The following is a 12,870-nucleotide window of genomic DNA, read 5'->3' as shown; positions in this document are numbered from 1 at the left end:
ACTCCTCCCCTCCCACAAGGCCTTATCCCAGGAGTCGTCTCATGGCCAGTGATTGTCATTCGCATTCGATAACGGGAAGCGCCGCTCAGGAATACTGCTGCACATTTTCAGTCTGTCTGACTTCTTTCACGGACTTCCATTCATTTTGGACGGCGTAACCCCAACCCTACCCCTCACCTTAACCGGGATGTCATAAATGATGTTTTTGGACGGGGCTTCGGTTCCCACGAGGACAAAAACATGGTTCCAACGGGGTCAGTGTTGTCTCCGCTCATTCATTCTCAATACAAGGACATGGGTAGCATACGTGGGTCTACAGAATTTGCATGATAATAATATGGTCTGAGGATGTTTTCTTTGGACCAGCTTTATACTTTCTTTGGCACACTGCAGTGAAATTTGACAAGTTACAGAAGTTTTCTGCGTGTGTTCTATATTTGTACACACCTGGCATACCTTCCACTGGTTTTCATTTGTTGCCCCACCGACACCTGACATGAACGCAGGCGGCAGGAGGTGTTTAATTTAATACACACAAACCAACGCACATTAACATGCACAAACGGCTGCGGATCAAGTTTTTCGTGTTCATTCTCGCGATGTGCTCGGGAGGTGTTTGGCGCTCCGGAGGAGAGCCACACCTCCTGTCATCTCTCTGCATTATCACGAGCACCACAGCCTTTCATGTCTGCTCGGCTGGTAATGAGAGCTGATAGAAAGAGGTGAGATTCCTCCATCAGTCCGCCCATGCACACGAATGGAGACAGACTCAGCTGTGACAAAGCCACTGGGCGTACATTTCTGTACCAGCGTGTGTGCACGTTGGAGAGTATGTGTATGTGCAGTGCAGATTATCACACTTGTAGCCCACAGAGAAGTCTCCTAATCACACTAAACTTCTCCTGACACTTCAGTTGAGGTTATTGTGTCTTTATCAGTGATCTCTCTCTCTCTCTCTCTACTTCCTCCTAACTCACTTCCTCACTCATTCTACATCCTCACACATCTGTGTCTGTTCTTGTTTTTTTTATCTCCACACCCTCTGCGTCTTTCCAAGTTTAACGCTGAACCATCTCTAAATCCAACTAATGCTGCACCGATTTCTTCATCTGACCCAGTTTGTCTCTCTCAGCTGGTGCTGGGTGCCACTGTGATTACTGCTCAGAAATATCCTTGTCCTGAATGGCAACCGTCGAAAAAACAAAACGAGCAGAGGGAGCAAGCGTGATGGGATAATGTACAGAGAAGTGGAAAAATGATGAGTGAAGAACGAGATATGGAAGCAGAAGAGCAAGGATGGACATAACAAAGGAGGGTGCAAGAAGACTAAGGGGAAAAGATGAAGGGGCAGCGGGATAAATGGCAAAGAGCTTTGAGAGACTATAAGGGGTTGAGCTCCGTCTGGCATAGGCTTGTATGACTGCAGTCTCATCCCCCATGCTCTTTCAAGTGGGGAGTAGAAAGGCCTTCATTTAGCTGCCATCCCATTGAAGTGTGCTCTCATTAAAGGTGACCTCGTCGCACCCCTCTGATCATGAGGCACAGTGCAGGGGGACCATTTAGATCCTTGACACATAGCAACAGAAGGCCCAGAAGGACGTCTAAAGTAGTGACAACACTGTGTGTGTGTGTGTGTGTGTGTGTGTGTGTGTGTGTGTGTGTGTGTGTGTGTGTGTGTGTGTTTGTGTGTGTGTGTGTATATGTGTGCAGTATATACTGGCAGTTGAAGGTATAAATATAGAATGTCAGCACTTTAACTTACTGACCGCAGTACTGGCCCTAAACCACTAAGCGCAAAATCGTCATTCTCAGAACACTTCTAGATGTCAGTGATAACCCAGCTTTTAAAGGAAGAGTTGACATTTCGATTGATGTTTTGGAGATCAAGCTAATTCGCCAGTTAGCTTAACCTAGCATAAAGAGTGGAAAAAGAGGGAACAGCTAGCTTGGCTTTGTCCAAACGTAGAAATAGCCCAGCACATAACCTCCGTAAAACTGCTCATTTCAATTTTTGTGATGGATACATCTCAAAATATGATTAAATTTGTCAGCCTAAGGCAATTTTTTCTCATTTAAACACACCCAGGCGAGCTGCTCACCCCATGTAAGTAAATAATTTGACACATCACAGTTAATCAAGGAGGAATTATCTGTATGTGCGCTTTGTGTTGTACAGTTCAGTGTGCAACTCTGGGGTTTTGGCATTTTTAGTTTGGTATTCTATTGTTTTTCTCTCTCAAACATCTGTGCCGAACTTGAGATCTGCAAAGATCTGCAAGATCTCTGTAGCTGTTTTTTGCTTGTTCTTGCTGTGTGCTGTGTGAATCTAACATGCTTTGTTTTCTGTTTCTTTTTTTAACCTGCCCGGTTACCGATGTGCTGGCGTTCCTGCGGATGCAGTCTCATGTGAGTATATCCATCCAAAAAGTCACCGGGTCGGATAATTCATGTCAGAGGGAACAGCAGTTAGCCGACTTACTTGGCAGTGGGCTACTCAGCAGGAACTTTGGCTCAAAATCCAAAATAACAACATTTGCATAACATTCACACTTAATTGAGGAAATTATTCTCATATTCATTCAACTCTTCCACTTTCCTTATCTTAAAGTAATCCTAACCATGCATGCAGACGTGGTCACAGCGGGCCTCCAATACTGCAGGGAGATGATGCTAACGTTCATATTTTACATGAGTCGAATTTGCCAAAAGATGAAATCAAAGTCTTGTCTGCCATGAATTTTTAATTGTTAGCTATCAGGGATTTGCATCACCATTCGAATAGCAGTAAGCCTCTTTTGCTCAACTGTATATCAACAAATAGTCTTTCTCAATACACTGCTTTCATAAAAATGAAGGGAAAATAGAGGCAGTTCTTTACGAATCCATTGCTTTTGGAAATAGGCTGACTCAGAACAAAGTGAGAAAAGCTTGATGTTTGTGTGTGTGTGTGTGTGTGTGTGTGTGTGTGTGTGTGTTTGCAGGTGATTTTATCAGACAGGTCGGAAAACCACATCTTCCGACTGACAGGCCCCGGTGCTGACCAGGATCCCAGAGGTCTCTTCATCATTGACATAGACACAGGAGAGGTGTCAGTCAGCCGCTCACTAGACCGGGAGGCCATTGACTCCTACGAGGTCTGTGTGTGTGTGTGTGTGTGTGTGTGTGTGCGTGTGTCTGTGTGTGTACTGTAGAGTTGTGTGTGTCTTTGTTTGCTCCGGCTGTTATTGTGTTTGTGCCTTCGCTGTTTTTCTTTCCTCCCTGTCCACCTGGCCACACTCGCTCTCTGATCATTTGACACATTCATTGTTTTCCTTGTCAGTTTTCGGCGTCCATGTAATTCCCCATTCGTTTTCAACTTGATCAAGTTATTCATGAGAATTCCGCAGTTCAAACAAAATGTGCTTCCAGCATTTTTAATTTTGCAAACATTCGGCATACGGGAAAATGCAAAAGTGAACTAAACAGTTTCTGAAAGAGCGTTTTGATTTTGTACATATTAGCAGTGTTATTTGGGAAAGAGTGAACTTACAGTTTTGTCAAGGCTGAGTTGATTCTATTAGTTAGAAGTCGATCATTTCCTCTCATGTGGAAAAAAAACCCCAAAAACTTTAGAGTCTGTTTGAGGTGCCGGCTGGGTTTCGGGCCCTTGGGGTTGTCTGTCCGTGTGAAATGTTTCCCCTAGAACAAAAAGGAAGAGAGAAGGGCAAAGAGAGTCTACTTTTTAATTCAGACTTTTGATGTCATCCTGTTCTCTGAAAACCAGACGTGAGTGACTGTGTTCTGCTGGGTGCAAGCTGTTGATAAGCTAACTACTTTTTTGAAACTCAGAAATAATTTACTTGCTAAATACCAACAGATGTGAGAGGAGAGCAGGCGGGAGAGGAACACAAAGAACGCCTGAGAGAAGGAAGCACACAAACACACATTCACCAAAACTCTTTTGTCATTCCCCTCTCTGGTATGAGTGCTTAATATAACATGCATGATGTAACCAGGGCATCAGCTTTCAGTTGGTACATGCGGATTCAGGTTGTTAACAACTACCTTTGACACCCAATAACTGAGCATCCCCATGAATAACTAGATAACAGAAACAGTGGTCTGCTAGAAAAAAATATATAACACAACATCACCTGAAGACCTACTCTATGAATTTACAATATGTTACTCTAATATGGAAAGAGGTGATCCAGTAATAGAAACTGAATTTGAGTTTACCGTCAGCAGTATACTGTCATACACTCTTTTGACACAACACTGTGCCCATAACACTGTGAAGATCAGATTGTTCAGTGTTCAGGTATTGGAAAGGAAATATCCTTAATTCATTTGACCAGTTATGAGCCAGCAGTATGAGCTAAACAAGGTCAATCTGAGCTTTGAAATGAACTTTCATGAACCCAAAAAGTGACCATTCGCTAAACCCCTCCCCTTAAAAGCCATCATGCAATCACGGCTGAGCAAACAGTTTACATGGAGGGAGTTTGAAGGGTGATCATCCACACATAGAAGAGCAGAAGGGTAAGGAATGGGTTAAGCTGTGTGTTTATCCGCTCTTATGTATGCTGCATGATGGCTAACTATCTATCAGAGTAATGTGTTGTAAAGACAAAGAAGCACAATATATTAGTTTATGGGGTCAAAAATGTATAAAAAAAAGAAAAAGAAAAAAAGGCCATGCTCTCAACTAGCACATTAAATGTTGAATTTTTCCCCACTGCGTGAAAGGTTGTCTGGGATGTTTGACAAAAAATTCCAAGCAGACAAATTACAAAGGGTCAGGCTGAGGCAAAATCCAAAAGAAGCCAGACAAGGTCTGAAACCTGATCGGCATGAAATCGGACAGGCAAAGAGCGAAGCGCTGGAAAACTAAGGCACATGGCACAGTAGTCATTTGGCAGATGAGTAAGTAGAAGTGTATGTTCATGTACTCGGAAGAGAAACTTGCAAGAGGGGAAGATGAGCAGTTCAGGTGATTCTACAGGCATGTAAGGCCGGCAGGTGGTGCACGGTTAATGATTTTGGATATGCGGAATGGGCCATCGAATCTATCGAGTCATATTTCGAGACTTTAACCTTGAAGTAAGGCCCCAAGTGTGAGCCAAACTCGACTGGGTTTGTACCAGAGTGCTGTGATACCTTTCAGAGATCCGTGTTGTGTTTGTGTCTGATAAATACCTGGAGAAAAAGGAGTTGGTAACCTTGGGAGCACTATAAGGGGACCGGCTCAATGGTGGAAATAAGAGTGTTTGCCGCTTAGCCCCGGAGGAAGGAGCATGAAAGGCAACACACCGCAGGGCATTTACCTGGTTCTTCCCTTGTAAAGGGGTATTCCGACACTAGAGCCAGTGTCTCCACTCTCCAAATACCAACTTGATCGCCAGCAGCTCCTAGTTGCCTGCGTCATAATTCCTTCCTCTAGATGACGGCTTCTGAGAGAAGATGGTGGAGGGGTTCACCTCCTGATCTCCTGCTGAGCATCGGGAGATGCGTCCACCTCCAACACAAACTGCCTGGAGGGATCGGAGAGAAGCATTGCTTGAGCTCCTGGAACACTGCGGAGGGAGACCAGGAAAAGAGCTACACAAATGAAATTGAATTGAATTGATGGGTTAGCCACAAAGCTGTAATTCCAAATAAGGCGTCTGTAGAAGTTGGAAAATCACCAAAAAACCCTGAAGTTTTTTGAAGGATGTGGGCTGAGGTCATTCCATGACTGCTTGAATGCTTGGCCTAGTGCATCTGAGTGTGTCCCCCTCTTGAGCACAAACCCAAAGAATGAAAGTTAAAACTACCTCAACAAAAGAATATTTGGTTCTCCAGGAATCTGGAAAAGTAATTGAGGTAGACGTTGAGGTATCATGTCTCTGAATGCATTGTTCACTTGGGCTTGGAAGACTGTGGGGTCATTAGTCTACATTGTCCCGTACAACATTGAGTTGGCCGTGGACAGTGCGGTGTCATGTTGGTTAGAGATTTGAGAGAAGTGCGTAGAAAACCGAAGCGTTTAACTAAGCTGTAAATTGTGGGCCTCTTTCAAGTATTTGCACTTAATTAATTTGAGACTTCAGGCAATTGTTTCTTCAACTCGGCAGCAATTTTTCCTACAATTTACAAAACACTCATGGAGATGGCTCTACGAGCACACACTTTCAAAGCAACTGCACTCATCTACTAGTTTTTTGCTTATATCCTTAAAGTGTCGTGGCACAGTGCAGTGAAATAAAGTTTTTGGGTCCTCGGTGGCTATAACAAAAGTTGGTACGTACAACTCTGGGGAAGAAGGGGAAAAAAAATCTAAAAGGAAGAAGACAGAGAATGGAGGAGTGGGGACCATCTCCATAAAGATTTTATTGTGTTCAGAATGGAAAAGTTTAGTTCTGCACAGATATTTAATGACACAATGACTGAGTTAAATCAAAAGTGGCGAGAAAGAAGGAATAGTGAAAAAGGATGACAAAATAGCTGAAGCTTGAACTTTAAAATTCTTCTTTTTTTTAAACTGCACACAGACAAAAATTATCGCCCAATGCCAGGGTATTATTCTTATTTGATATGAAGTTAATATTTAAGATTGTTACTGACTTATCGTATTACCAGAGTTCATCAACTGAAAGTTGTAGTACAATAGTATCCAAACACAAGACACACATGTGGCTAGATAAGGTGATTTATTATCCATAACTACAGATTTATTATTAACGAGTATGTTACGTGTTCAAAACTAGCTGATTCAGCCTTGAATCTCTTATCTTCCTTCACTTCTCTTTGCTTCTGAGCCATTATTCAACCCAAAGTTTGACTGATGTGTTTCCTGTCCTTTCTGCTCCTCCGTTGCTTTAGAAAGATCTTATTCTTTTCAATTTCACAAGTGACATTAAAAAGATGATAGAAAACGTGTTACTTGTAATGTGACGGCTTGGACAGACACAGAAGCAGACTTTGTTGAAACTGTCAGTCAGAGAGGTTGCAAGCTGTGAGTCAGAGACTCTGTGAATTCTACTCGTCTCAATGGCAATTCACACGCCAACATGCAGATAAATTTAAATAACCGTACGTTGACTGAAATATGGTACAGATTTCAGCTTTAACCGCACCAAATGCATTTGTCTCGACTGTATCTTAGAGAGAAAATCAGAGCATACGACTGCTTTCCAAATGAAAAAAAAAATCATCTGGTTTTGTCTACATGCTCTGATCCTAAAAGCTCACAAAAGACTTTTAGTCAATAGCTTAATAATTCCATCCCAGCGACAAAGAGGAAACCAGTACAATGTTCCACTGTTACAATGGATTGGGGAAAATTAGCTTTTAACATTATTTATATCATCCAATGTGTGTGGGCTCATCTCTGATAATCATTATCATATGTGGCCTGATAGTAGTAATCCCTGAAGCCGAGTTTGTCTCTTGCCATGCGCACACGGAACATGTGAACATGCTTTTCTTTCCCTGCTCCTCGTCCTTTTCCCCAACAACGTCTGCACGATGTCTCGCTCTTGCTCTGTTTCCTCTTATCATAAGGAGAACACGATTTCCTGTCAAATGTTCCTTCACCCTTTTCTCTCTCTTATTTTTTTTCATCAGTGATCATCCAACACTGTGTGCAAAATGAAGACTCAATTGCTTTTATGGCACCCAGCGATCCTAGCAGCGTGTCCCAGTCACATTAATTAAGGCCGTCCCTTCTCCCACTGAAGCTAATGGCTCGTGTGGGTCTGACATAAAAAAATTCAGAGGTAGATTAAAATGATCAGTCCTCCGAAGGCGTTTTATTGGCAAAGTGTAACTTAAAGCTCAGGTTCTTTCACTTTTATATGACAAAACCCTTTTTTATTATAGATGTATCAATTAAAGCTGTAATTAGTAATTTTATATTGGTATTACTTCCCCTGACTACTTGGATATTAAAGCAGTCACTTCTAATAAGGACCCCTGAGTGAGAGTTGTGTTGAGTCATAATTTTTGACACATAGGAATATGACAGTATAAATAATACAATAAATGAATGAGGCAATATGCTGATAAACAGATAAGGTCATACTCCACGACTTTCTTCAAGGTTGGCAGGTCTGCCTCCCCATTTTATGGCGAGATGATAATTGACTGCTATTGGCAAAGAAATGCCCCCAGTCTTCACGCAAAAGTTATTGTACGTCAAAATGATATCACCAGCCACTTTGAAGAAATCCAAATCAATAAAGTCGACTGGCTCGTTATCTAAAAAGCGGCGGTCTTGAGTTTCGGAGGCTTCGGCTTGAACTGGAAGTTCACAGTAAAAGTAAAAGCAAGGCAAAACCCAACGAAACTTTAAGAAAAAAACACATTCGGAAAAGTGCGGGCGCAACTTCAACATAACAACAGCGAGGGGTCAACGCAAGACAGATGGAAAGTGGGAATGCAAAGCAGGCTATTACAGGAGGCACAGAACCAAGCGAGGCAAGCGAGCGAACAAAACCCCTGACAAAACAAACATTTGCTGTGCAAGAACAAACAGACACAGTGATCAGCCGGGCCACATGTTCACAAGGATTTAATGTCAAACATTATTTTCTTATTAGGCTCAATTAGGGTGAAAATGAATGTTAATGAGATGGAAAATGGAGAGGGTGGGGGTGGTGCGGGGGGCTTATCGCCGCGTTTATGACAAGCCTGGGTCGGGTCGAGAGTGGCGGGGAAGAACTCTAATTGGCTTAGAACAGCGGAAGGGTAGAATGTGAAGTGATAAATAACAGTCTTGTTTACACAGGTACAGCGATGACCCCCAGTAATGCGGGTCATTCCAACAATAAGTGTGGTGAGTCCTTCGTACGTGCTTGCCTCCGAGCTGCTGCAATTTGAGAAAAAAGTGCAGCGGACATCATGTTCAGGGTAAAGCTTCTTGTGTTTCTTTGCGATTTCCACGCCCGGAAAAGCATTTCTGGTCGTAGGCAAATTCATCACAACTACTTACTTTGATGCTGTGATTTAGATTGTAATAAGACAGACTACTGGAGTTCTTTGAAGTACCCAAAATAAAAGACCGTCCAACAATTGGCTGGGTTTCCTGGTGAGGTTTCGGCCTATCGCAGTAGAAAGTGCCATCCCTTCCTTGTGATGTACTTTGACAGCAGATCTAAAAAGGGACCATACTCTGTTCCATATATTATGTCTGTCAGGGCCACAGCACACGGTGACAAAGCGGAGGCTTACTATAAAAAATAAAATACCCCCCCACACACACACATATGGACCTATCTCAAATCCAGAAAGGCCTAGCTTTGAATTGACAGCTGCTTTAAAATTTAGATTTTTAAATATCTCTGCTTTCAAAAAGAGTTGGCCCCCTTCAAAACAGTTTTGTTAGCTTGTCAAACTGTATAAATAAAGCAAAAAAGAAAAAAAAAAGGAGCATTTTCACCTACATTTACCTATTTTTGATGGAGCAGACTTCAAACTGTGGCATTCGCTGACATATCTCTCCTATGGAAATGACTGCGCCGTCTGGCTCTTTTCATGGTGACATCAATGTCACTGTTACCTTTTTTAAGGGTTTTATTTAGGATGAAACAAATCAGGGATAAGGTTTATAATTACTGCTTAAGAAGCTGTGACATTAACTCACAAACAGAAGGAAGGAAGAGGGAAACGATGAAAACAGATAATAGATGCCAATAGGAATACAGCTGCAAACAGCAGTGGCATTCTGCAGTATTCTGGACGTGGCTGTGGTCATTACTGCACCTACAGCACTGAATTCTGTTCAAACATGACATTTGCATGTCTAATATTTGACCAGAGATACATCCCAAGCATAGCAGACTCTATGCCAAGAACTCTGGCTGTTGTTTACCGTTGAAAGGGGGACTAAGGGATATCTTGACAATCTGCTGGTCTTCCCCTCAGCCCCCATATTTTTCTCTGAAAGGTCTGTTTACATCTTCTGAAAATAACAGATACTTAATATTAATCCCCTTTTACACACAGCAGCACATACAACAAGGCAAGTTGGAGCGTTTCAGGGCAGGGTTCTTCTTTCCGATGCTGTATTCAAATTCCTAAGCGCAAAAAAACCCCCATTAAATTGCTTTAGGCTATTCATTTATGCAGACATACTGAACGCATCATTCCCACAATTTGCTAATTTGGAGAGTTTGCAGTATTTGATGCGTAAACCTTGCAGTACAGATCGCATGGGTGCCAGCACGGTTTTGTTATATAATCACATTTTACAGTCGCTGCTCCCCTTTTTCTATCTGTTTCCTTTTGGCTTATACCTGCTCCGGTGTGGCTGGTTTTTTTTTTGTTGTTTTTTTTTGCTGTTCCTCTGCCACGGTGTCGGAGAGAGGGGATTTCTGATTAATCTGTCATGTTGCTGAGGTGGAAGAACTGTGACTAAAGGTGGAAAGCCCAGATGTTTGCCTCTTCTTGTGGTTACATGCAGTATAGCACAGTGTATACTTCTGGTCTATATGGTCAAAAATCTTATGAAGATAATAAGAAATGTCATAACAATTTATATCGATAATTATCACAACGTTATTATAATATTTTTTTTTAAACTGAGGGAAGGTCTTGGTTGTGAACTCTTCTTTAAGGTTAGAGAATGACGAATACTTACCAAACAGCAAAACATTTTGCAAATCTGAGGTAGATCATTAGAACCAATTATGCGGTGCAATGGATAAGCATTATTTAGAGAAGAATTATATTGCAATAATAATTGATATTGTTTATCACCCAGCCCTATGTGTGTATTTTTGTGTGCTCCAGACTCTGCTCATATTTGTGGATACTCTTGTCCTTGTGTTTGTATATAATATATAGCCCATAATTAAACAAGGCAGAGTTTTAAGGAGCTGTCAAGTGTAAAATAAAGCAAACGAGAACGAAGCCAATTGGCTGATGTGATGATCGGACCTTTTACAAAAGAATATGCTAAAATGTGTTTGAAGGAACATAATAGCTTGTTTGCTTGTCCTTTAGAAAACATAAACCTAAATCAAAGCAAGTGGTGGCATAACCTCTTTCCTGGCAGATTAAACCTGTGTATTACAGTAACTCACTTGGTTAGTCAGAAAAGAGGATTGATTTTTTGATGGATTCACCAACATTTATGTCATAAAATATTTGATTATAAGGCGGTAGAGGCAGCAAGTGAATGGATGAACAAAGAAGTATGAACATACAGTATGTGGAGACGTAATAGATTTCAAAGATTAAATATTATTCAAATATTGATTTTACAGTTCCCCAAAAGCCAATGTTCTGTCACCAGGATACAGTAAAGATGCATTGTATAGCTGTACCACTTACATGACTGTGTAATGTTTCGTCTCTGAATGACTCAACAACCCCAAATTACTGCTGCGAGTGTGGGCCATAGTGAGTAAATTAACACTGTTTTTCTATTTGCTAACACAAGTGCCAAGTGCACTAAATAATTTAAGGTGCAGTTTGCCTCTATAAGAAAGTGTGGAGACTATCATCAGAGGAAAAAATCAACAGAGGACCATAAGGAGATGCAGATGAAATAGTCAAATAATAGAATATAGTATCAAGAATATAAAAAAAGAGTAAGAATCAAATGAATTAAAAGATACATTTTAGTGTGTATTGCACGGTCTGCATTGTAATATGTACATTTGCACATATACACATTTCAACAGACATACGGCATTGTTTCAAAAAGCAGCCTAATGCTTTTGTCATTTACAGTAGATGTGACTACCGAAGGCTGAGACCTGAGACAGGTGAAGCCTGTTGTCCAAATCCCACTCCTGTTTTCTGCTTGGCTGGTCTGTAATTTCCTGGGCTTTGGGGAGCAGGCTACGCTGCCCTGCACACAGGAAAACAGGCCTGATGTGCACTTAGTCCCTGTATGTGGGCAAGAGATAAAGGCCACACACACACATACACACCGTCAACACCACCACCACCACCTCCTACTACCTGAGCAGAAAATATCCTCTTACCGCTATAATAGCCGCTAGCTCGAAGAAATATCACCGCAATACTTTATTGGCGCAGGGTCACACCCCATTGCACTCTGCTGATAATGCCGGTGGTCTATAATTTGTTATTTCACGTGCATAATTGTCTACTTAACCAGACACGGAAAACCGTATGTGTTTTTTTCATCAGTCTCATGGTTTTGCATGGACAGATACTTAAAATAAACTGCAAAAAACATCTTCAGTCTTCAGCAAACTTCAACTTAAAATGAACGTTGGAGAAACGTTCTTTGAATCTCTTTTTGCAGTGCACATCAAAGTGATATTTTGAAACATTTTCCCCGTTGTAAAGCCTTCCTTGGGGTCAGGATCATTCAACTCTGAGGGGTTGTGTCACTATCCTGGCGTCCTTCCAGAAGCCCCCTCAAAGCCCCTGCAGACAAACTGCTGTGCCCGTGCTCCCAGATAACCTGATTAAATAGTGAGTGCCCTGTTGCTCAGCCTCGGGTGCCACCGCTGCTAATTCAGCCTGTCCGCCGCCTGCTGAGGCACATGGCACAACCCTTAATGCAATCTACCCTTGTACTGGGGCAGCTGCACTCTCCACTGCTGAGACGGGAAACAGAAACAACCCAAGTGTTGCCTTCCAAAATGGCTGACATCGAACACAAAATATGTGAAATGGATTTAAAGGGGTCCGTACATTATTACAGTTTATCCTGAACAAGGTTAGTTAACTCCCCAACAGCAAACACAATTCCTGTATTTCCTGAAACGACTCATCAGCTGTCCGGCCGATACTTCTGTAATGTGGTGACATCACCATCTTATGGAAGCGCATCAAACGTGTAGTGGCTAGTCTGGCACGTTCCCCAATAAAGCCGCGGAAAAACGAGAGCGAGAGAACTTCCTGCGCGCGCTGGAAGCAGTTGACCAA

At 42.0% G+C, this 12,870-nt stretch overlaps 1 protein-coding gene across 3 annotated transcripts in view; it reads left to right on the top strand.

Moving 5' to 3' along the window:
* Positions 1 to 12,870, top strand: part of cdh13 (cadherin 13, H-cadherin (heart)) — a 280,640-nt gene that overhangs the window by 121,096 nt on the left and 146,674 nt on the right. For all 3 annotated transcript variants that reach the window (XM_035643270.2, XM_035643269.2, XM_035643267.2), the window contains exons 5-6: positions 2,401 to 2,406; positions 2,982 to 3,134. In XM_035643270.2, the coding sequence (XP_035499163.2) occupies positions 2,401 to 2,406; positions 2,982 to 3,134 (159 nt within the window). The remainder of the gene's footprint in view (positions 1 to 2,400; positions 2,407 to 2,981; positions 3,135 to 12,870) is intronic.

The sequence above is a fragment of the Scophthalmus maximus genome, chromosome 7 (assembly GCF_022379125.1).
Source record: "Scophthalmus maximus strain ysfricsl-2021 chromosome 7, ASM2237912v1, whole genome shotgun sequence".
NCBI lineage: Eukaryota > Metazoa > Chordata > Actinopteri > Pleuronectiformes > Scophthalmidae > Scophthalmus > Scophthalmus maximus.
Note: the sequence above shows the minus strand (reverse complement) of the source record. Positions and strands in the feature narration are given on the sequence as shown.